Source organism: Acipenser ruthenus, chromosome 19 (assembly GCF_902713425.1).
Source record: "Acipenser ruthenus chromosome 19, fAciRut3.2 maternal haplotype, whole genome shotgun sequence".
NCBI lineage: Eukaryota > Metazoa > Chordata > Actinopteri > Acipenseriformes > Acipenseridae > Acipenser > Acipenser ruthenus.
The window spans coordinates 28,774,874-28,798,359 of record NC_081207.1 but is presented as its reverse complement, the minus strand read 5'-3'; the positions used below and the strand labels follow the sequence as shown (position 1 = coordinate 28,798,359).

The 23,486-nt window shown below is 37.3% G+C and overlaps 2 protein-coding genes across 2 annotated transcripts in view; both read right to left on the bottom strand.

The window, feature by feature from the left end:
* Nucleotides 1-402: 402 nt before the first annotated feature.
* znf507 (zinc finger protein 507) lies at nt 403-9,736 on the bottom strand. The gene is made up of 7 exons (XM_034040035.3): nt 9,416-9,736; nt 5,619-7,780; nt 5,406-5,514; nt 4,915-5,026; nt 3,965-4,069; nt 3,643-3,777; nt 403-3,339 (listed from the first exon to the last, which is right to left on the bottom strand). The coding sequence occupies exons 2-7, from the start codon at nt 7,776-7,778 to the stop codon at nt 2,982-2,984; spliced, it is 2,979 nt and encodes a 992-aa protein (XP_033895926.3). The 5' UTR covers nt 7,779-7,780; nt 9,416-9,736; the 3' UTR covers nt 403-2,981.
* A 4,845-nt stretch (nt 9,737-14,581) lies between these two features.
* The window catches only part of LOC117424484 (large ribosomal subunit protein eL8-like), a 57,616-nt gene continuing 48,711 nt past the window's right edge, over nt 14,582-23,486 (bottom strand). Inside the window, exons 3-4 of the mRNA XM_058992207.1 lie at nt 14,742-15,228; nt 14,582-14,631 (exon numbers count right to left, since the gene is read on the bottom strand). Of these exons, the coding sequence (XP_058848190.1) occupies nt 14,582-14,631; nt 14,742-15,228 (537 nt within the window). The remainder of the gene's footprint in view (nt 14,632-14,741; nt 15,229-23,486) is intronic.

The following is a 23,486-nucleotide window of genomic DNA, read 5'->3' as shown; positions in this document are numbered from 1 at the left end:
TTTCTCAAACTTTATGCATTTGGTTACACACAAGTCAGACACAACTTATCTTTTGAATTGTTTATTACCAAAATACAAATGGCAAAGTCATAACAGAAGACTAAGTCCTATGAAGCAAAATAAATTATTCTAACTTTACACAGCAACCCCCCCCCCCCCCCCAAGGTAGTTACAATATGTACTGTATTACACACCTAGCTTTGTTAACAACGAAAAGCCATGTCAGTTCAGATAAGAACAGAGTTACACAACTCCTTTTTGGCATTAAGGCATGCAGCTTAATGTGCTGAATTAACTTATAAATACAAACCTATTTTCAACTACGTACAGTATAAAAATAACCAACAATATTTCAAAAGTCAGTCTTGTGGAAGTGCTATACTTTGGCTAAAAATTTTAGTGTTTTTTTTTTTTTTAATATGTTTATTTGAACAGTCAAAAAAAAAGAAAAAGGATCAGTTGCAATTTATGAGCATTTCTATATAAAAATCACACTGCGTTCTCAAGGACTACAGATGCTAAATTAATGTGTGGGGGAACTTTGTAAAACTGAACACACACAGCTTAACGACTGCAATATTTCTGTGTCATAGCACAAGCTACTTTTCAGTTTCAACCAAAAATCTAATTCAGTGTGCTTCATTTTACATATTGTGATGCAAATATTTAGGAAGATTTATGGATGTAGCAGGTTCGCCAGGTTCAAAGCCAATCACAAGAATGGCCACTTAAAATATTGCGTCTTATTAAATGAAACCTATATATTTAAAATATACCATGTAAAATAAAAGCACATCCCCAAAAAGGGTTCGAAATGTCATTGTACCTTTTCTTTTCTTGTTAAGGTCCAGTCAGCAGAAACAAATGCAATTAAGCTAAAGTCTGTACTCCACTGTGGTCAAGATAAAGGAAAAAAGCTGCAAACATTTGTGGATTCAAGCCTTTGCTCAAGACTACAACACTCAATGGTAAATCTCAAAAGTACAACAATTAGTGTCTTTGCATTACCAAAAGCAAAACAGTTCTTGGGGGTTTCTAATAAACCATATTGCAAACATAAACCCTCTTCACTTTAACCTCCAGCTACTTTTACTTTCTGCAAAGCATGCTGCATTTCGCAGGAGGCTGTGTGGTCCAGTGGTTAAAGAAACAGGCTTGTAACCAGGAGGTCCCTGGTTCAAATCCCACCTCAGCATAGTTCACACACCCTAGTCTCTGTAAGTCACCTTGGATAAAGGCGTCTGCTAAATAAACTAATAATAATAATAATAATAATAAATGTTTCATGGAACGATGATTGTATTCATTAGCTAGAGAAAAGTGGATTTAAAGTGTGCATTATTGGAAAGCAGAAACATGCGAAAGCTTGGAAGGATCGAAAGACTGAAATAAAATGGGGATTAAACAGTTTATACCCTCTCCACATTGGGTTTAATTAATAGGTCGCTAAGATAAATATTAAAGGCCGATTTGAATTTACATGGGTTACTGGAAGAAACTTGGTGGCTGGTTCAATTCAGTACCCTAAGTAAATGAATGGCATTCACAACTTAATAAACTAATATTGTATCACATACTACACACAAGAATATGGTAGTACCAACTAGAATATTTCAGATGGTCAAGCAAGATTGCTGTTTAACAATTTAGGCCCATCGCAATGCACCTGCAAAGTAACAGTCAATCTAAGTGACTCTGAAAAATCAATAACAAAAAGTATCAGTATTGCCAAGGCAAATGTGAGTTAAGAGCACCAATAATACATCATTTTGTCAATTTTATTTGGATTAAATGTATTTTTTGCTGGTATTTTTTTTTTTTAATACAGCATATAATTCTGAAGAGAACGAGAGAATGCATTTTTATTTGTGTGTGTATATATATATATATATATATATATATATATATATATATATGCCTACTGTATATATTTTTTAGAAATGAAATGCTTCTTGAAAAGAGTATTCCACTCCTTAACGGAATCAATAGTTTATTAAATCTCTATACTAAACATGTGCTATTTAATATAACTTTAACAGAAAGCATTACTTGCAGTTTGCCAACTACAATAAACTGTCTATTTAAGAATTTAAATACTTAAATTAAACAAAACTATTCTAAAAGAAAATACTACAGGTTGCAGCACAGGTGCAGTGTGTGTACAGATATATCTTTAGGTCAAGGATCCCTGGCATGATGTCTTAACAACTGAATAGCACCACGAAGACAATGCAAAGGTGGATTGTTTACATTGTTTTGAAAACTACATGCATAAATAGAAAATAAATAATAAATACCAAGGTATTTACACACTAAATCACTGAAATACACAATCCGCATTTTTTGTATGAGATTTGTACAGCTGGCGTACAACCCGACATTGCCTAGTCTATGTTAGTCACCTGTCAAAAGCTGCCTTTGTCAACTTAAAAAAAAAAAAAATATATATATATATATATATATATATATAATTGCTTATTAACATAGCTGTTTTTTTTACAATGAGTAGCTGGTTTCATGAAGAAAACTTTTTACTTTTTTTCTTTTAAATTACACCAAAACTATACAAATATAAAAGATTGCAGTTTAATCTTCAACATTTTGAATGTCTGAATTTCAATTTTAAATCTAGAAGTTCATTTTCAAAATCTGAACTGCTCTCTTTGTTGAGTGGAAGTCTAGAATCAGTACACAATAAAAGTATAGCCAGCCCAGCTATGGAAAGAGGTCAATCTTGTATTGTTTTCAGAAATGAAAAACAGTAAGCTTGTCAAGTTTTGAATACACTGTAAAAAACAAATCCAAACAACGATATTATGAAGAAAAAAAACAAACAATATTGACGTGAAGCTGGTCTGCATTACCCAGCCTCAACAGGAAAGCTCTGCAAACAAAACAGATACACCTAAAAAGTCTTATTAAAAAAAAAAACAGATGTAACCTGCCTGGTTTTGTATAAAGCTGAAGCAGTGCATTGTAGTCTACTGCGTGCTGCGCTGGGGCTCCTGGGAGCTTCGTTCCTTGTTCAGAATGATGTTAATGATCTCGCCCTCGTGCTTCTTCATATGCTCCATCAGGTGCTCCTTGTTGGTCGATTCAAACCCACAGATACAGCAGCAGAAAAGCAGGACACAGTACTCCATTCCTGCCCGGGACTGGCTCCCGCTTTTTTCTGAGCTGGTTTTTGTTGTAGAGCTGGATACCTGTGATGGTTCTGTAACTCTTGTGTCCTCCTCCGAAGCCAAGGATGGCGTTTCAGGATCCAGCGTCGACTTCTCTGCTAGTCCAGAGACAGCTCTCTCAATGGGATCACTCTGTTTCGGTACAGGGCACTGAGACCTGCAACCAGGATTGAATATTCTATTTTATACATCGTGGGCCATAAAAATGCAGCATTCGAGATTTGAACTGTTCACATTCCATGTGATTAAGCAGAGACATCAACAGAACGTATTGTAAGAAAAATTAACTTTAGAATGGTGTGTATATATACACACAGCACGTGGTATAGTCATCTTAACCCTTCATAAATAAAAAACACAGGTGTTGTAGGTACATGTCCCTCCCCTCTCCCCTATGATTTAAGCATTAGGAAGTCTAACCTTACCCCCGCCATTTTAGGATTCTCCATTTATCACCTACCTGCTGCTTTGTGAAATTGCTTCATTAATAGCCTTGTTTACTTGCTCATAGTTATAATTTTGATCACCAGCGTGCTTCCACATATGAGACTTCAAAGAAGGGGGGTGGCTACATACATATCCACAGAGCGAGCATCTAAAGAAACAAGATCAAAATCAACACATCCATATACACAAACCCAAATACAACAAATCAAATGAACAGTCACCAAAACTGGACTTCGCTTAAATCTATAGCCTCCCACAAGAGTGCTACATGATGATTTGTAGCAGGATAAACAAAAGGTGCGTTACTGTAGTTGTGCGTGTCTCAAGAAACATACTGGTACTGTTCCATTAGCTGTACTGCTTGATGCTCCTGTGGATGGCGTCTCATATGGCTTTTTAGACTGTTCATGTTTGTTGTGGCGAAGTCACAGCTGCTGCACCTACGAGCAAGCACACAGGAAGTTTCCAAATTATTAATCTATCGGACAGATATACCTTGGCACTGGACACTTTTTTTTTTTTTAAATCTGTTATTTGAATGTTATTATTTGTGGCACATAATACGTCTGGGAACTTTTAATGTAGTGTGTGTTTTTTATTATATACAGTGCTTTGTGATACTTCGGTTTGAAAAGAGTTGTATAAAGGTAATAAATAAATAAATAAAATATGCAGGGCGATTCATAATTCATGCAAAATTATCAGCGCATGGAGGATGACATGCAAAGGAAAAATGTCTGACAGAGGCACACTGACACACCGTTTACCCACCAGAGGGTTGCTCAGGTATAGAGGCTGGATGCCTACAGTTCCTCAGTACTCACAGCCTCTACTCTGCAAATTACAGACAATTCTGTACATTGCTAGTCAAATTATCCAGAGATGAAGCCACTATTGCTGCTACCTTGTGATCAGTTGCAGCATATCTCCTAATAGCTAAAAATAAAATATGTATTTTATGTGTTACAATTAATTACATTTTTACTAGACCCTATACAGTAATCATTTCATACAATAATATGATTTGTACTAGTTTGATTTCAACATACAGTTTATTTTCTTTTGCAACAATTCCTTTTGTTTTATGGAAGGAGAGGGGACCAATTCAATAAACATCTGGCTGGGAAAATCATTTTAGGAAAATTGAAAGAGACAGTTTGAGGAGCAATACTTACTTGATGCCAAACACAAAAGTTGGTCTGTTTGTTGAACCAATTTGCATTTAACCAAAGGTCCTCCCCCAAACTAAAAGTTAACTGAATTGGACACTCGGTCCTTTACAAACCTGTATGGCTTATCAGAGTTGTGTATTCTTCTGTGGTTCCGAACACCAATGTATGTCGAGCTTGTGTAATCACAAACATCACACTTATAGACTTTCTGGGTAGAGGCCAGATCTGTAGGAAATAAAAACAAAGTGATCATTTTCAGTTGAATGTTCAAGATAAACTACTACCTTGCACAGGAATCAACACAATGATAAAATGAACAGTACAACGGGCAGATACAAGGGGGAAATGCTCTACAATACTACTGAACAAGTTGTTAAAGCAATCTAATTAAATTTATAATACCTTAAGTTTTCACAGGATCCGATTATGCCAAAGTTGAAATACCTAATGCACTGCTGATTTCTCCACTTACTCAAAGATAACATATTTAAAACTACACAACAACCACCCAGTTGTCTTTCTCTGATTAAATATATGTTATTAATTTTGTTCCCCCCAGTTTGGCACGTTACCATCTTTATTTAATTCATACATTGGTAATTACCTTCTTCTGTGTATTTATCTTCAGACACGGTGCTCTCATTAACAGATGACAGAGCAGGCAAAGTATCGGGCAGCCCATGTTGTTCTCGTTCGTGACTCCTCAGTTGGCTCTGAAATTGCATTCATATAGGAGGTTAAAAAACAAACAAACAAAAAAAAAAAAACTTTCTGGAGGTGGCCACCATTTTTGGAAAAAAAAATGTTGTGTTCCTACCTTGTAATAAAAGGTTTCTTCACACTGCTTGCAATGGTACATTCTGGTCTTGCAGTGATTGATCATGTGGTTCTCGAGATCCTTGCTGTCCTCTGCAATGTGTTCACATATGGGACACTGATAAGGCTGCCTCTGTCTATGTACCCTCAGATGCTGTTTGATGTAGCCCTTGTTGCCACTGGTGTAGAGGCACAAACGGCACCGGTACGGCCGATCACTTTCCGGAATATACTCCACCAGGTTGCCCCCTGGCAAACTTGCGTCGCCACTCGGTTGGCACTGCACATTATCCTGCAACTCCTTCAAAATATCTTCATCTGAGGTGTTCTGATCAGTCCGTTCTCTCAGCTTCTCAATCACCGTGAGCAGTGACATGCTGATTCCCATTCTGACCGGCACCTCCGACAGCCCATGCTTGGCCTTCTGCAATTCCAAGTCGACCAGTGCAGTACCGGCCCGTTTCAAATCGGCAAAATCCTCTGAAGTGTTATTAATAGCAGATATTACTTTGTGTTGGACTGAATTGGTTATATCGATGTATCTTTGACTAGTATCAGGGCTCTCCGTGCTCAACTCAACAATGCTTTTAATACTGGCCACCGGAGTTCTTGTGGGCATAGCAACAAGCGCTTCGGCAGCCAAGGAGTGCAACCTCAACGACTCGGAATGTGTCCTTCTCCGGACCGGGGGGGCATTTTCATCAACCGCTGTCGATTCTTTAGCCTCCTCGCCCTCGCACTGTCTCTCATTGTTGCACCAATCTATGACCACCTCTTCGACAGCAGCAGTACCTTTGCTGGCATTATAAACCTCTGCAGCGTCCTCGTAATAAGTCATCTCAGGCTCATCAGAGATGAGCCTCTTCTCGATGTCAATGTCGGGGCTCATAAGGAACTGCTTGCTGGCTCCTACTTCTTCAGCTCCTGGAAGACGCTCCACTATGACATTGACATGTCCTACTCTGTTGGGGCTGCAGCTGATTATCTTTTGCGCCGAAGAGAGAAGGCTATCTGAGGTGGCGTTATCCTGTTCCAAATCGGAAACGGCCTGTTCCTCAACTACTTCCTCCTGGGATGTTGCGCTTGTGACCTTCGGTAGACACACTTCCTCCGAGGTTTCTTGAACAGTCTGGCCAAGAATAGGCTTTCCACTGTCGCCTGTAGCAGAGGTGCAAAACTGTAGTTGAAACGGAGGAATGCCGTAGAGGTCTGCTGGTTTGCTTACTTTAGCCAGCACAACAACAGCTTCATCAGCCTGAGGCAGTGGCTCTGCAGGTACACTAGCAGGCTCTGATTCGTCTTCGAATATAGGGTAGGAGCAATCGACTTCGCCGGCATGCTTCCATGCGTGTGTCTTCAACATTCTCTGCTGACCGCAGGTGTAGCTACAGATCAAGCATCTGTACACGCCATACTGCTCATACGTGTACCATTTTTTTTTCACATGGTCTCCCACTGAACTCTCCAGATTTCCTTTGACCTCTTCGTCTTCCATGTTAATCTGCAAGCCTCCAAGGCCCCCTGCGTATGTGAAACCTTTCCTGGCTGCCGCTGAGAGATTCAGATTCTGAAGCCCATGATGTTGCACTACACTTGTGTGCGTCTCCTCAGTATCTACGTGAATCTTGACATGGGCTTCTAGTTCCTCTTGCCGCTTGGACATGAAGCAGCATTCGGAGCACATCAATATGACCTCATTTTGACGGTCATGTAGTCTTATGTGCTCCTTCAACAGAGGCAGGGTTGGGGAAATTAATTTGCAGAGGCTGCACTGGTAGCAAGTGACTGTCCTGCTACAGGTATCCTGCGGGTCCTCTGATAAATAGTATTCCTCCTGCACAACAGATTGTGCATTTTGCTTAAGTGTGTCCGCGTCTTTTGCCATTTTTGCTGGGATTTCGCAGTTCTCTTTGGTCTCGAGAACCACAGCTTGATACAGGTGAGGGTGCTTCTTGCCCGCTAGGGTACATCTCCTCTTCCTTTTGTTTTCCACTATCTTGCTCAGTTTTTCTATGACCTGGATGAGAGAGTCAGTAGCTTTCTGTTTTTGTTTGCCATCGTTGTCCTGCAACCGGGAGCCCACAACCCTGTCAGGTATTAGAAGTGCTTCTTGCCCCCTGCTGTGTGGCACCAGCACAGAAATACTGCTGCCCTCCTCCATACCTGAAGTACAAGAGCAATGACCATAATGTTAGAGTATAAAATCTGACTACCTTTTCATATACTGTATGTATATAATAATGTTGTCTATTTTACTTTTAATAGACTAGACTACATCTCAGGGTTGGTGATTTTTTAGATAAAAAAAAAATATATATTTAAATGGTGGTTTGTGAATAGTTACATACCAAAATAAATTACTCAATCTTAAATGAATACATAAATAAAGCAATTTATCATTGTGGCATCCTCTAAATGTGAACTACAAGAATTTAGCGATGGAGTACGCCAGAGAAAAACACCCCTCACTCATCCCAGTCATTCTTTTCTTTTACTTTTTTTTTCTTTGATTTGCTCTTTCTGTGTCAGTCGAAACACACGCAGTTGTTACTTAGGACTACTTTGCTTTTTATAGTGTGTTCAATTGTTAAAGTTCCTGATTGCACCACTAAATAAACCTGGTTTCAGCGGGTCTCAATTGTCTATTTGGGATATTCATCAGAATCGCTTCGGCGAATATGTTAATGATGGGGCAGGCGCTCTATAATGGGTTAAGATATGGCTTCAGAATACAAGTTCAGTGCAGCATGTTTTTTTACATCTTCGCTTCATTTATGCTCCACAGAACCGGGGGCAAGCTCCGTTTGCGCTTGCACTCGCATTTGCGCTGTGGTCAGAATACAGAACTAAGAGTTTTAGTTTATAGACAGTAAAAGTTTAAGATGTTTGTGTTAAAAACAGGTTTTTAAAACACACTTTTCATGTATTTTCCTTGAGAAACTATATAAAATAGGTAGTAAATGAAAAATATTTAAATCAAGTCAGGCCAGTCTATATTAATGCTGTCTCACAGTTCTTGTTCCCCTAGCACCTTTAGGTTAAACTGTAAACCTGCATGGCTTGTGGTTTAAGCCTGTGGTACACTTCTAACCACGACAAATCTTCAGTTAACCTCAAAAAATCACAAACAAAAGGGAAACTATAGATTGCATAACTAGCTAACGACCTTTGTACTAAAACCACCTCTCAAGCTGTATATGTGAAACGGGTAACTATTGGACATATAAGCATACTAAAAAGTTTTCCTGAGGGAAATGGAACTAAAATAGCGTGTAACCGAATACAGCAGACAGTATCTGAGCTGGCAAAATCAATCATACTGGACACTTCGTGTTTTTGTTTTCTTAAATTAGAGAATACATAGCAAAGGATACATTTTAAAAATATGTTTTACGACACTACGCATCGTTATTATTTTTTTTATTGGGGGAGGGGGGGGGGTAGAGTTTAACCAATTCTAATAAGAAACTCAGTTGCGACTGCATAACTTTTCATCGTAAAACGAGCACACAGTATCTCTTGCTACATTATACACAAAGATAGCGTTGAATGTTTGCTTTGTGTTGGTTATCTAGACACATGGAGCCTCTGAGAAATGCCAAAGTGGAGAAGGGGGCAGAACAAAATTATGACAGCTGGTTAGTGTATCTCCTCGCACACACACACACACACACACACACACACACACTCGGCACACGAGTCAGGTACACACATTCACACTGAGTCCATGCAGCTCACTTCCCCGTTTAACGAGTGTATCAGGATCGTATGATGTTTATGTTTAGAGTCAGTACTTACTGGTCCAGTAAAGCAATTCTTGCTGATCTTTGGCCTCCGTAAATTAAAGACTTTAATCCTTTCCCTATGCAGTAAAAAACAGACTCCTTTCACACTCTGCTCAAAATGGCCGAGATGGAACACCGGTCACATGATCCGGTCTTCGACGGGTCAGGTGATCAGAAAGGAATGGGTTGGCACGGCTCCAGCCTCGATTTGGGCATCAAACGCTTTCCAAAGTATTCTTTTGCATTTGTTAATTTCATCCAGCATTTGCATAATCTGTAATTACTGTCCCAGGGGTGAAAATTTGGCGCTATGATTTCAGTGCCAGGGTACCTCATATGGTGCGAACAAGATTAAATTCTGGTTCCAGTAGACATGTTTAATTTTATTTATTTTTTTATCCCTTAGCAACGATAGATGATGATAGTTTCTCATTGGGTTTGGGCTACTCACATGACCCACCCACCTACCCACCTACGCAGGAGATAAGCTTCGTGTGTTGTGAGGGGAGCAGGGCTTGATTTGGCCGGTGTTTGATAATTTAGCACTGTAGGCTCTCTGTGATGCTAAACTTTCAAAACAGCTTAGCACCAATTTTGAAAATGTTTTGCACCCTGCCTTGTGTAGAAAGTGGATTGTAAAAACTGAATACAGAAAGCTTCAGAAAAATGTTCCTTTTGAGTGAGGCAATGCATTCACCAGTGTTTGTATTATCAACGACACAGTACAAGTACTGTTGTTTGTCTTTAGTTAACATCCGAACTGTAACGATATTGATACCGATAGGGTTGAAGCTTGCAAATCAGAATGTTGATGTATGGAGGGACAATATTTATCTTTCTTTGCTGTACATTTTGCTAGTGCAGTGGCACCATCTAGTGGACTGCATATTATTGACTGAAACCCCTCAAGAAGTTTAGGGAAACTGGGCATACAAATTAGGACAGTTTATAATGGCTACATTTAAATACAAATATACCACACCATTGAACAGTGAAATAATGCAGATGCTGTATTTTTTTTTTTATTAAACCACCCATCTAACTCAAGTGTAAAAAAAGTTAAATCTAAAGCCTTCATCAAACCACTGATGTATAAAGGGATTTTATAAATAAAATGAATATTTTCTGCATATAATAAAGCTTATCACTCAGTTTGACCTATGCTAGAATTATATGTTCTTTAATTTATTGCTTCATGTGTAATGTACATTATTTCTTATCAAATGATCTTGATCTCTTATATTGCTTAACATGAGATGTTTGCGAAAGTGTATTCCAGCAGTTTCTGGTTTGAGTCATCGCATCTTAACTCTGTCAATATAAACACAACTGTAAATTCCACAAGGGTTACACATTCCACATGTCGATAATCCCTCACCGTAAGCAGTCGCATCAGCATTCAGTGTCGCAATCTAATATTCAAGCTGTTTTCATATTTGAAATGGGTAGACGTTTTACACTGTGTGAGATTTATTGAGAGGTTTCCATGCTGTAAAGTACTTAATGGAGTGGCATTGCACATGATTACAGCAGGCAACTGCTTGCCTGTGGAAAGCTGTCAATTTGCACCTTATTGATATTGAGGCTGATAAATGTCATTTTATTAAAGTTGCTGTGCTGGCTAAATATGGGTGTTGCTGTAGTGGGTCAGGGGTTGAGCCAATATGCAACCTGTTCTGTTTAGCTGATAAAAACACAGTATTTCACAGCTTATTATTATTATTATTATTATTATTATTATTATTATTATTATTATTATTATTGATTTGCTTATTTTAAATTAAAACAACATACCTTCCTATTCCTATTTATAGAAATTCAATGAGAAGTTCTGCATTTGTCCAGCAGGTGTCGTTGCTGTATATTCTTACATTTTCACTACAAGAGGATTCTCCATTCCATCCACTTCAATGAAGCAGGACAGTCAGGTATCTTGCTATGAACTGACTGGCCTGCTCATACAGCGACAGGATGAGGCGCTAGATAGAACCTCGGAATGTTTGCTTTCACAATGAACTCCAGTCCACAGCTTACTTTAACAAACAGCAAGACAGCACAGCGCTGGAATGTTTGGCTTCTCTTGACACTGCCTTCTCTAAGGAGCACAGTCCACACAGAAAGGTAAACAGCAGTATTTCAGTAGTATGAATATTGCATTCATATTTTATTACTGGTATTATAGCCATAAGGTTAAGCAAGTGAACTCAGCAGTAACAATAGTTGGATCCAAACTCACAGGGTAGTGTGTTACACAATATGACTTCCATAACGCGTGGGTATGGAATATGTGATAGCATGACAAACTGTATATTTATGTTGTACAAACAAGCTATGTACTTAGACTATTATATGCTTCACAGTAAAACACCTTCCATTCATATGAGTGTATATTAGGCAAAAATATACGGCACATGAATGTATGCCATACATACATACAGTACATCCATCTATCTATCTATATATATATATATATTTCACATATATTTCTATGTATGGTTCGATTTGGGTGCACAAAAAGAGGGTTATGGTAAAGGACTAATAGACTAGGTCCTCCTTGTTGATATTTTGATGTGAAAACCCAACTTCATGAGACACCTTTAACGCACCAGTGACACTTGCTGGACATTTATCAAATTGCATCTCACTTGGTTGGCCCAATTCCAATGTTATTCATAAAATTGTTCAGGATATAAAAATAGGTTTTTAAAAATTTTTAAACTGTAAAATGATATTTAATTGATATGTAATGTTGCTGAAATGTCCACATCAGGGTCTGTTGACTCAAATTTGTGAGAAGAAAAAATCCAAACCACATAGTGTACATTGAAGATGTCCACGTCAACCTTGAAATACATGCCGGCTTTGTACTTTGCTATACACAGAGAGCACAGATTTCAAACTCTCAGGGGCTGTCTGGCAGCCTTTTGTGTTCATCAGAAAATATTGTCGATGTCACCCAGTCCAGTTGAACCCACTGCAGCAGACACTGGTACAGTAATAATACGCCTGTTGTTAGGTGGCTGCTTGCAATGTGTAATTGAAGTCTCCTCTTGGCTGCCGATTGTGATGACTGTGAAGAAGGGCAGGTGTCCCGAGTCCCAGACGCACTCACACATTTCAAAGGAAACATCTGCCGCCATGCTCCCAAGTGAAACTCCAGCGCTCTTCTACTCAGGGTTTGAACAGAGTTTACAGCATTTCAGAAACTGCTCTCAGCTTTGTATCCACATCTTTCAAATGGCTATTTTCACTTCAATCCTTTTGAACATAGTTTGGCTATGTTGATGACATAACAATGTGCTACTATTAACTTTTAAATGCTATAATAATACTGGGAAAAGAGGTCTGAGTGTAAGAAATGAAATAAATATGCTTCTGTTGCTGTTTTAATATAACACAGCTTTAGCTAGTTATCTATACACCCCCAACATGATTTGTTTTTAATTATTTACAAAAACAATCCAAACATGTACCGATTTATTTTCTTTTAACCGTACCTCCACCATTTTGAAGCAGCAGCATTGCTATACACCTCAGGCCAGAATATCACAGCATATTGTTTTGTGTGTATGGCATTGCCCATTTAAAAGCCAACTGTTAACACAATATATACAGTATATATATATATATATATATATATATATATATATATATATTAACAGAGTGGCCACTCACTCTGGTTTGTTGCCCCATTAAAAATGACACAAGACACAAAACTGAAGGTTAAAACACACAGTTACCTTTTTTTAGTACAACTGAGCACACCTTCAATCGGACCTTCCACACAAAAGCCCTGAAGGCACTGGCTGCTTTCTTTAAACACCCTGCACCTGGTTCTAATTTACAATAATAGCCAGGTGCAGGTGATGATTAACTAATAAAACAATTCACTACAAAACTGTCTGTGACTCAACTGCTGTAAAATTCCATTGGTGGAACGGAATAATTGACAGAACAAAGACAAGGGTACATAAAATGGTGTCTGTTGGCAGGACGCACACTTTAGTACAGATGTATTGGTGGCATGCTTTTTACTCAAAAGTGTTATTTACTCAATTTATTATTTATTTATCAAAATGTGATGAAACTGAAAACATCAGATGTTTCATTTAAGGCATTTTAAGTAGTTGTGTTTATTTTTCTTTTCATAACTTAAAGGGGTGTTTTCTTAACCTAAATCACCCCTGTGTGACTGTGTGGTCCAGTGGTTAAAGAAAAGGGCTTGTAACCGGGAGATCCCCAGTTCAAAATATAGGCTCAGCCGCTGACTCACTGTGTGACTCTGAGCAAGTCACTTAACCTCCTTGTGCTCCGTCTTTCGGGTGAGACATTGTTGTAAGAGACTGCAGCTGATGCATAGTGCACACACCCTAGTCTCTGTAGGTCGCCTTGGATAAAGGTGTCTGCTAAATAAACACATAATAATCAGTGGGATCATCTAGAAAGAATTGTCCAAAGGTACGAAGAGACAATAGTAACACAAGGGCTGCTACAGTAAAATAATGTGTGGAAATGAAACTTGAGTGATAGCTGTAGCAATGTGCTACTATGTAAGGACCGCTGCACAATATTTCTTCCAAATCCTTGGCTGATCCAGTGTAACATACTGGTATTATAATGTTAGCCTCCCATTGGTATTTTTCCAACTTTTCTGTAGTGGGGGGAGGAATTTGTTTGATGTGGCCTGATCGTTGTGCCTGGATTGACAAGGCAGTGTCTGCACTGGTGTTGTCAGGAGGATGCCAGCAGTGATTTAGAGTCCCTCAACAGCTTGGGATCTGAGCAGGAGTGATGTGTTGTGTCGAATGCGCAAATTAACATATTAACAGTTAATGTGGAGAACAGAATTGAGACAGGCCGTTGCAGATGTTTCAGGAATCCCTGGCTGTCTGTCAAACAAGAGGAACTTCTGGGTGGGAGAGAGAATGTCACTCCCTTTAGATTATAGACTACGACAGTTCAAACTGATTCAAAATAATAATAATAATAAAAATAATAATAATAATAATAATAAAAATAATAATAAAAATAATATATCCGAAATAATCCTGAACTTTGATTTTTATCTTACAAAACACACAGACAAAGTATGCGTTTTTTCTAAGCACAGTAACTTACATTAGTATCTGCCACTGACACATTTCAATTCTATTATTTAGGGTTAGTCTTATGGTCATTGTTAAGCAGAGGCACAGGCCTCCAGTGCTTGTGAGGATTCTACCACAGCAGCTGAGAACCAGAAATGTGCATTTATTTATGTATAAGCTCCAACATAAACCCAAGTTTGTCTGAACTATTATTATTATTAGTAGTAGTAGTAATAGTTGTCGTAGTTGTTTTTTTTTCTGAGATTTTTATTTTTATGTACAGAACAGGTAAACACAAGCTTGGAAGATTTAACCCAGCTTGTTCCTTGGCCTTTGCTTTTTCCAGCTTGGCGACACAGGCTGTGGATTTCAGGCCCATGACATTTCCTCCCCAGTGACGGCGAATCTCATCATATCTGTCATTGTTGTTGGTCTTGACAGCTTCCACCAGCTTAGCCAGAGTTCTTTTATCCTCAGGGTTGATCTGTGTGAAGACAAAGGAAGTGCAGGTCTTCCTGTGAAGCAGGTGGCCCAGCCTGGCCTTGACTTTGACAAAGCAGTATGGAAAGCCCATCTTACAGCACAGTGCAGGCAGGAACACAACCAGCTCAATGGGATCCACGTCATGGGCAATGACAACCAGCTGAGCTTTCTTGCTCTCCACCAGAGTGGTGACAGTGTTCACACCTGCTCTGAGGACTGGGGGTCTCTCGGTTGGGGTATCTCCTTTGCCAGCAGCCTTGTAGTAGTAGTAGCAGTAGTAGTAGCAGTAGTAGTAGAAGTAGTAGTATTGTTGTTATCCAATATAAAATATATGTAAATGCAGGATTGATGAAAAGACACATTTCAATGGGTAACAGTGGAAAAGCATCCTATACAGCATCCTAGGGAAGCAAGTGTGACTTCAGGCTGGTGACTGGTATGATTTAAGAATATGTGCTTATTTACCATTCATATTTATAAATTCATCAAAAGCCCCCCCCCCCCCCCCCCCCGACTGCGACTCCTTTACTTGGTATGCCCTAAAATAATACTCAAGCAAGTAAGCCCACAGTGTAAAACATGTTTTATTCTCATGCTGCCCACATGTATTATTTTGATAAAGCGACACTTGAGTTTTACTCAGAATTTACGTGTAGTAATGTGAAGAATATGCAGCATAAGCTATAAACCGATCCCAGGGACTGTGATTTAGGTGTGGATGGAAGCGTGTAACTTGTTTTTGACACTAGATGGTGTACACAATTCACAATCTAGCTTATGCTCAAATGCTTTTATAGTAAAGCAAGACAAGCATACACACAGATTTCACTACATTCCATGATACATTCAGAAGAGCCACATGTGATTTTTCATATAAGAAACAAAATTGTGCAACCAGTACTGTAGACTGTATATTCAGAATTAGATTATTATTTTAGGAGCGTATTTATAGAAATAGCACTTATTTCAATTTTAGAGAATAAAATATGCCTTGTGACCCCTTCTTAATAAATTACTGGGAATGTTCCCTTTCTGTGTGATAAGTTGTAACAAGCCTGATGTAAAGACTACTATTTTATTCCATAACCAGACTGTAAAATATGAGTTGAATTAATTCTAAATGCGGAGAGTAATGGCACGTCGGCTCATATTTTATCTTTAGTATATATATATATATATATATATATATATATATATATATATATATATATATATATATATATATCTGCTGTGGTCTGGAGCAGACCGCGTTGGAAGTAGCAGAGGCTCGTCTACAGCACCTCTTGTGGTGGATAGAAAGAGTCAAAGGCCAGACAAGAGGCTGCACAGATATTGTTTCTGGATTTATTGTTTTAATTAAATGTCTGGCAGTTCATCATAAACAGTTTATGGTATTTTGTGCACCGTAGCCTACAGCATTTTTAAAAACTGTTGTTTGAATATGGCCTTAATGTCATATCTGTCAAAAGTTCTAAACACCAGGCAAATGAAAGGAATCTGTTAACGAGAGCTTATAGTACTGCAGACCCACTGTTGGAAAATTCTTCCTGAAATGTCATGCTTTACCATGAAAAAGGCCTGGCAGTATTTTGCTCAGCATAAAGGCGCTGCAATATGTGTAATGATCGGCAGACAATGCTGTGAAGGAAGGATAATTGCCTTGCATAAACAAAGAAAATGACTTTGTTTTCCTAATATCGTAGATAAGATTTGGGTTTAATTCTAAAATCAATAATGTAGTCATGCCAATTACATGTAATAGTGTGAATATGTATATATTCTGTGTAACAGTCATCTAGATGTTCATAAAAAATATACTTATTTAAATTAATGTTTTAGTTCAGTATTTATTTTAAATTTACACTCGTTGTACGTACATTTCTGTTAAATGACTGGAAAAACTAAAACATTTCTGATTTTCTAAATGTTTAAACTGCTATATCCTCAGGACAAGCACCATTTCATTATCTGAGGTTTCTATTTTTTTGAGAGGAGCAGCAATTTGCTCTGTTATGTTATCTCTATGTTGTGATGTTGTGCATCTTTAAGGATTGATATTATTCCACTGTTGGATTAAGTTAATAATGCCTCTGTTTAGGTCTGTTACCCTGCAATTGTGGACAGTGCGAGTGTCAATGGAATGTGTCTCATTTGCCAATGATGGTAACTATGATACAAATAGAAAAACAGTTTGAATTGATTGAAAGGGACTTTGGCATGAGTATTTATAGATCAATCAAAATCAAGTGTTTCCTGAAACAATGATTGAATATGACTTAGCAGAAAAATAAGCCATACGAAAGAGACCAGAGATCAATGGCTCACTGAAAACAACTTTCACAAATCCAGTATTTACACGGGTATATGTTGACTGAATGTGTATATATCATGCATAGTCTTGGTGTATATCAATTCGATAGAGGGTGAAAATACCATTAGAGGTTCGTCTACAGTAGTTGAGCAAGCAGGCTAATGTATGTTCCTTTCCATGCTATACTTGGTCAAGTTGCATATATACCGTATTCCACATTATTTTATTAACTCTAATATCTACACTTCCTATTACCAGACATGTCTTTCATTCAAAGCACAGAGGCACAGTTCTCTAATCTGAAGTGACAAGCTATATACTTTATTCAGCCATTACCCAGTAGCCTAGAGCAAGGAGGCTGTTTCTTTGAAAATGTTTGAATTAGGTTATTTTTATTGAAGTATTAAAGCAATGCTTCAGTTTAAGCTATCAGTCCTGGGTTTCTTTTTTTAGTTGGGGGTGGGGTAGGGGGGGGGGGGATTGCAATAGTCTGTAATGCAACTGATGCTTTGCACCCAGAATAATACAATATGAGTTAAACATGGTGTAGAAACCTATAGTTTATGTGTATGTAATTATTTACAGGAATCTTAGTTTCATTAGGGAAGGGCATTATGCAACGTAGCACACTATTTTTTATCATATTTATCATGTTTATAGAAGTTGAATAAATAACAAATAAATGACTAAACTTGTCAGCTAAACGATGGTACCTACCTACCTGTCATACGTGCAACAGGACCTCACAGTGATCTTCTACGAATTCTTCTCCGTGCCAGGTAGTGTTGTATAAATATAGAATATGCATGTTTACAGGAACAGTTTTCACAGATTTGACTTCTCCAATGTATGTTTCCCTAAAAGGAAAACAAAACCAAAAAAAACGGTTATACAGTAGTAAGTTCTTACAAAAGATGCATCAATGAATTTATTTGCTTTTGTAAATGTGATAAAAGCAATTTTAACAGAAAGAATATTCCCTAATCAGTTAAATTGCAGCATGGCCAACTGTGCGAAATCATTTTAAAGCTTACGTTTTGGTTCATAAATATGACTTGCATCCAATTATTTTTTTTGAATATGTAAAGTAAATTACAAGTGTACCTTACAAAGCAGTTACACACTTTAGAAGAAAATATTTTTGTAAAAACAGAAAACACAGCTTATTTTGTTTATAAATATCTAACTTCTCAGTGTTTCCCAACATTATATATATATATATATATATATTTGATGAGGATTATGAAGAATACATGGAGAAAATGAAATTAACCTAAAGGCATAAAGACCTGGGCTACAGAGGCAGAAGCTGTTGTTGCTGTAGATATTATAAATAGACCAACACATGTTTACTTAAATGTTGAAGGCCAGGAATGTTTTAAATATGAAGGAACAGAAACTTCAGTTCCATGTAATGGAGAACCAATTAATTAATAATAATTTTGAATTAATTATACTTAAATGTAATAGCAATGGGGCTCCCGAGTGGCACATCCAGTAGAGGCGCTCCGGTGGAGTGCAGGATGCGCCCTATAGCCTGGAGATCGCAGGTTCGAATCCAGACTATGTCATTGCCAACCGTGACCGGGGGTTCCCAGGGGGCGGCGCACAATTGGCAGAGCGCCGCCTGGGTATGGAGGGCTTCGATCAGCAGGGCAATCCACGGTTCACCGCACACCAGCGACCCCTGTGGCTGATAGGGCGCCTGCAGGTCTGCAGTGGAGCCATCAGATCTATGTTTTCCTCCAGCACTATAGGTCTGGTGGCTTCGATGTGGATCCGCAGTTCCTGAGAATACCATTTTATTTTACATGGATGTAAAATCCCTGTACCCCAGTGTTCCCAGGCATGAAACTTTAGAAGCATGTACAGTGGCACTGGAAAATAGAGTAGATAAGAACATGATACCTACAGAAGAAATATTTAATATGATCAACATAGGTTTAAATTAATAGTGTTTTTACATTTGGAAATAGAAGTTACAAACAGAATGATGGCACAGCAATAGGTTCAAAATTAGGTATGCATTTTGCAAGCATGTATATGGGCAAATGGGAGGAAATGTTATTGAGTAAACTAGAGAAGAAACCATTAGAATACAAAAGATATGTGGATGACATGTTTGGAATATGGACACATGGAGAAGAATCTCTTGTACAGTTTCATAAATTACCAAATTATATTCACCCTAACATCGGTGGATTTAAGGTGGACCAAATCTGAAACTGAATTCTTAAGACACCTTGGTTAAACTTTATCAAGGATCTATTAAAACAGATCTTTATGCGAAACCTACTGATATGCATCAGTATCTACACATGTCATCTGCACACCCTATCTGTACTAAAAGAGTAATTCCTAAAGGACTGGGTAAAGGATAAAAATAATCTGTACTGATAAAAATGAATACAAAAAACAGAAAAAGGAATTCTAAATAGATCTTAAGAAAAGAGGATATAAAGAATAAATTATTGAGAGAGAATTGAGAAAAGTTGATAAACTCAATAGGAATGAACTACTTGATTATAAGAAAAGGGAAGAGAGGGTTAAGAGAGTACCATTAGTAATTACATATTCTAAATTATTACCCAATATTTCAAATATAGTCTGGAAGCATTTACGTATACTTGGTAATTCAGAAAAAAATGAAAAAAATATTTCTGAAAGCACCGATCATAGCTTTTAAAAGGGATGCAAATTTGGCTGACATTTTAGTCCACAGTAAACATAAAGGGATCATAGATACATTAAGGGACATTGCAACCTGTAAAAGCACATGTAAAGTGTGCAAATTAAAAGTGAAATCGCAAATAAAGAAAATAATTATTCAGTCTTATAAAATTCATCCTGTAAGGACAGCAACCTTGTATATGGTATATTTTGCATAAAATGTAATAAAATAAAATATGTAGGAGAGACAGGTACATCATAATATAAAAGAATACAGAACCACTTAGCAAATATAAGAAATAAAAAGTAAATGAACCAATAGTACAGCACTTTACAAGGAACAGACACACCATGGATGACCTAAAGGTTGTGGGTTTAGAAAAATAAAATCAGATAATGTACAATATAGAAGAATAAAATAAATGAATAAATAGACTAGATACCATGATGCCTGAAGATTTTTTATAGAAAGGAACAGTAGATCGTTACATCATTAGCTACATATATTTCTCTTTGACATTAGATTCAAAGAGAAATAAATGTGTGGTTACCATGGTATCAAAAAGCCTATAAATACCTCCAATGTTTGTTTTCAAACACACTTTCCCTTGACAAAAGCATGTTAAACATATCGAAGTGTTGGGAAGTTGGCTCTTTGAGCTAAAACATATATGTACAATGTGCTGAAATATATTAAGATGTATGTGAATATATTGAAATTTCCCACTATGGATTTAGATTGTATTGGAAATATTTCAAAGAATGTTGACCTGCTCTCTATAAACTTCAGAACCTCAGAAAATAAATTCACATAAAATGAGCTGATTTATTGTTAATAAGTATCAAAGACAGTATTTTTCCCCTATGATAAAACATTGGATGCAAAAGGCATTTAAATTATGCACACTTTAAACATGTTTTTTATAGAACACTATTGGGAGCACATCTTTTCCTCTAAAAGGCACAAACATTAAGTGCCTGATTCATGTGTTGACATGTGGCATATCCAAATGTGTTATGGATCTCAGAGGACTGGGGGGAAAAAACACAGTAAAACCATCACCCAGGGATGCTCATTGAGTGAATATCTTACAGACTTACGCCTTTTATATTTATACAATAATTTAGTGTTATGACATTGTTCTTTACCAGTGTTAGCTGTTTTTCTTGCTATCATGTTATTACATGTCTGAGCCTAATAAGAGTACATTGGCTGCACAAAAACTTATTTTTCACAATTCCTCAGGGATGCACATGCATTGGAATAAGATTCACTCAAGACTAACATACATACAGGTGCACGATGACTTTGCTAATGCCTTCTCAATAGGAAGGACAGCATTGCAGGAAAACAAAATCAGTTCTATCTGTAGCATATTCTTCAGTTCTTGTGTAAACTGAAGGATCTGCTGCATTAGGAGGATTTAACAAAGTGTTAATCATGCTAAGTGTAAAGATCTGCAGTCATTTAATGTTTCCATACAATACAACATAAATGTTAAGTTTATGGTCACAGCTGACTTCTTAATGCACAGCACTGAAACATTAACAAGCAGCCATATGCTGGGAACCCATAGCAACATCAATTATAATTTCACATGAAATGCAAGACAGATGTCATGCAAATATAAATGAAGAGATGTCATGCAAATATAAATGAAACTGAGACATGTATTGACTTGAGCTTTATTGTGATGAAAATCTGTCTGCATTGAAGCAATACCAGAAAAAAAAAATCTTAGTCAATGCATGCTTTTCGGGTCAGTGTAATAATAACACAATATAATGCTATAATATAAGCATTTTAAAAACAACATACAGCATATCTGATATTGAAATCTAAATGCATAAGTTCTGGATGGTTTGTGTATAACTAGACGAACAAACACGAAACGGGACCCTCTGTGGTAAGGATATACTACAGACACTCTTTTTGGTTTTCAGTGAAATTAAACAAGGCAATATGCAGTTTTAATGTTAACCCATGGGAGGCAGTGCAGGCCAATGTTCTTTTCCAGTGGCAGTCATGGCCTTTGTTAGGCACAAAAGCCTTTCATTTATCACTTTTTACAAGTCCAATGAAAGTATTTAGCCGTGTTTTACTCCCCACTTATATAATATCTGGTAGCACGAGAGGAAAATGAAAACAATTGTTCATATGGTAAACTTACATGCTTCATCTTGTTGTATGATCTCTGCGGTTCTACCAGTGTGGCCACTGAGGGACTGGTATTGCTTTGTGCGTCTTTAGGCAACAGAAGAAGTATGTTTCCCATTTGCCTTGAAAAACAAATACAATCTCTTTCCTGTTTATTTTCTTCATTTTTAGTTGCCTTTCTGGAAATTGGCAGCTATTTCGCATTTCAGTTTAAAACATATTTAAAAGCCTTTTTTAAACCTAAATAACTGTTTTTGTAAATTACTTGCCATTTTGTTCATTTAATTTAAAAAAGGCTTAACCCTGATACAAACAGTACAATAGATTCCTAGAGATAGGGTTTTGGATGTTAATGGATATGTAGTATATATCTTTGAATGATAATGTATCATATCATACCCATAGCCATGTCTATAATCTCTCTCTATAAACTGTGTCATTGGATTCAAGTGTTAAGGAGATCATCAATGATCATTTTGACCTATATTACTTGGTACAATTCGAACCATCATGTGAGCATCTTTACAAAGAAAGATTATTATTTTTTATTAAACTTAATTCTACCATTCTGGCGGCGTTTTGGTAAACGTTTTTCAGTTTTCATCCTGTGGGTGGGTTTGATCAAGAAATACAGCCAGGTTTCTTAATCCCTGTTTTCTGGTGCTGGACTATCACACTTCCAAATACTTGAGGAGGCACTCCTGAGTTTACAACATTGCAAATATATTGTGTTCACTTTTGGTAGAAAGTTAATTGAATACAAATATATGCTGCCTATACCACAAATATGATCAAAAGTTGACATAAATTGATCCTTTTAATGCAGGCACTGTGTTGTTTGGATGGATCCAGCCCTCTGCTGGTACACAAACACACAACATGATCTGTGGATCACAGTAGAATTCCTACAATAGTTAAGAGCTGACTGATCATTCTAACCATTGCTGTGAATATTTCACTGTTTTGATTGCATTCAAAATGCAGTATACAGACTTTACACCATAAGTGTAAACCCCTTTCATTCTAATAGGATCACACACTAGAAAAGGATAAGAAAACCTGAGATCATATACACTGTAAGCTACAGTACCACGAGTTTCAGATCCCACTCAATATTTTCGTGATCGAAAGTCAATTGTCTGCATGATGAAGCAGTTAAAGCTATTCTCTTTAAGGTGCACTATATTTAAATGCATGTGTGCACGTATGCATGTATGTATGCATTTATTTCAATGATTTTCATCTGAGATTCCCAATTAAAATGGAAGAAGATGCTGCAGCATCTTCATCTAGTATCGTCAGAACTAGATTACAGCTCTTAAACAAACCAAAAAATATTTCAAGCAACATTTAAAGTATGGTACCAGTACAATAT

What these genes read in the sequence shown, in the direction of transcription:
- znf507 (XM_034040035.3), bottom strand. Translation starts at nt 7,778, where the DNA reads ATGGAGGAGGGCAGCAGTATTTCTGTGCTGGTGCCACACAGCAGGGGG. An exon ending in AAGAAACCTTTTATTACAAG is followed by an intron (nt 5,515 to 5,618) that starts GTAGGAACACAA and finishes ATGCAATTTCAG; the next exon opens with AGCCAACTGAGGAGTCACGA. An exon ending in GCAATTTCACAAAGCAGCAG is followed by an intron (nt 3,340 to 3,642) that starts GTAGGTGATAAA and finishes TCCTGGTTGCAG; the next exon opens with GTCTCAGTGCCCTGTACCGA.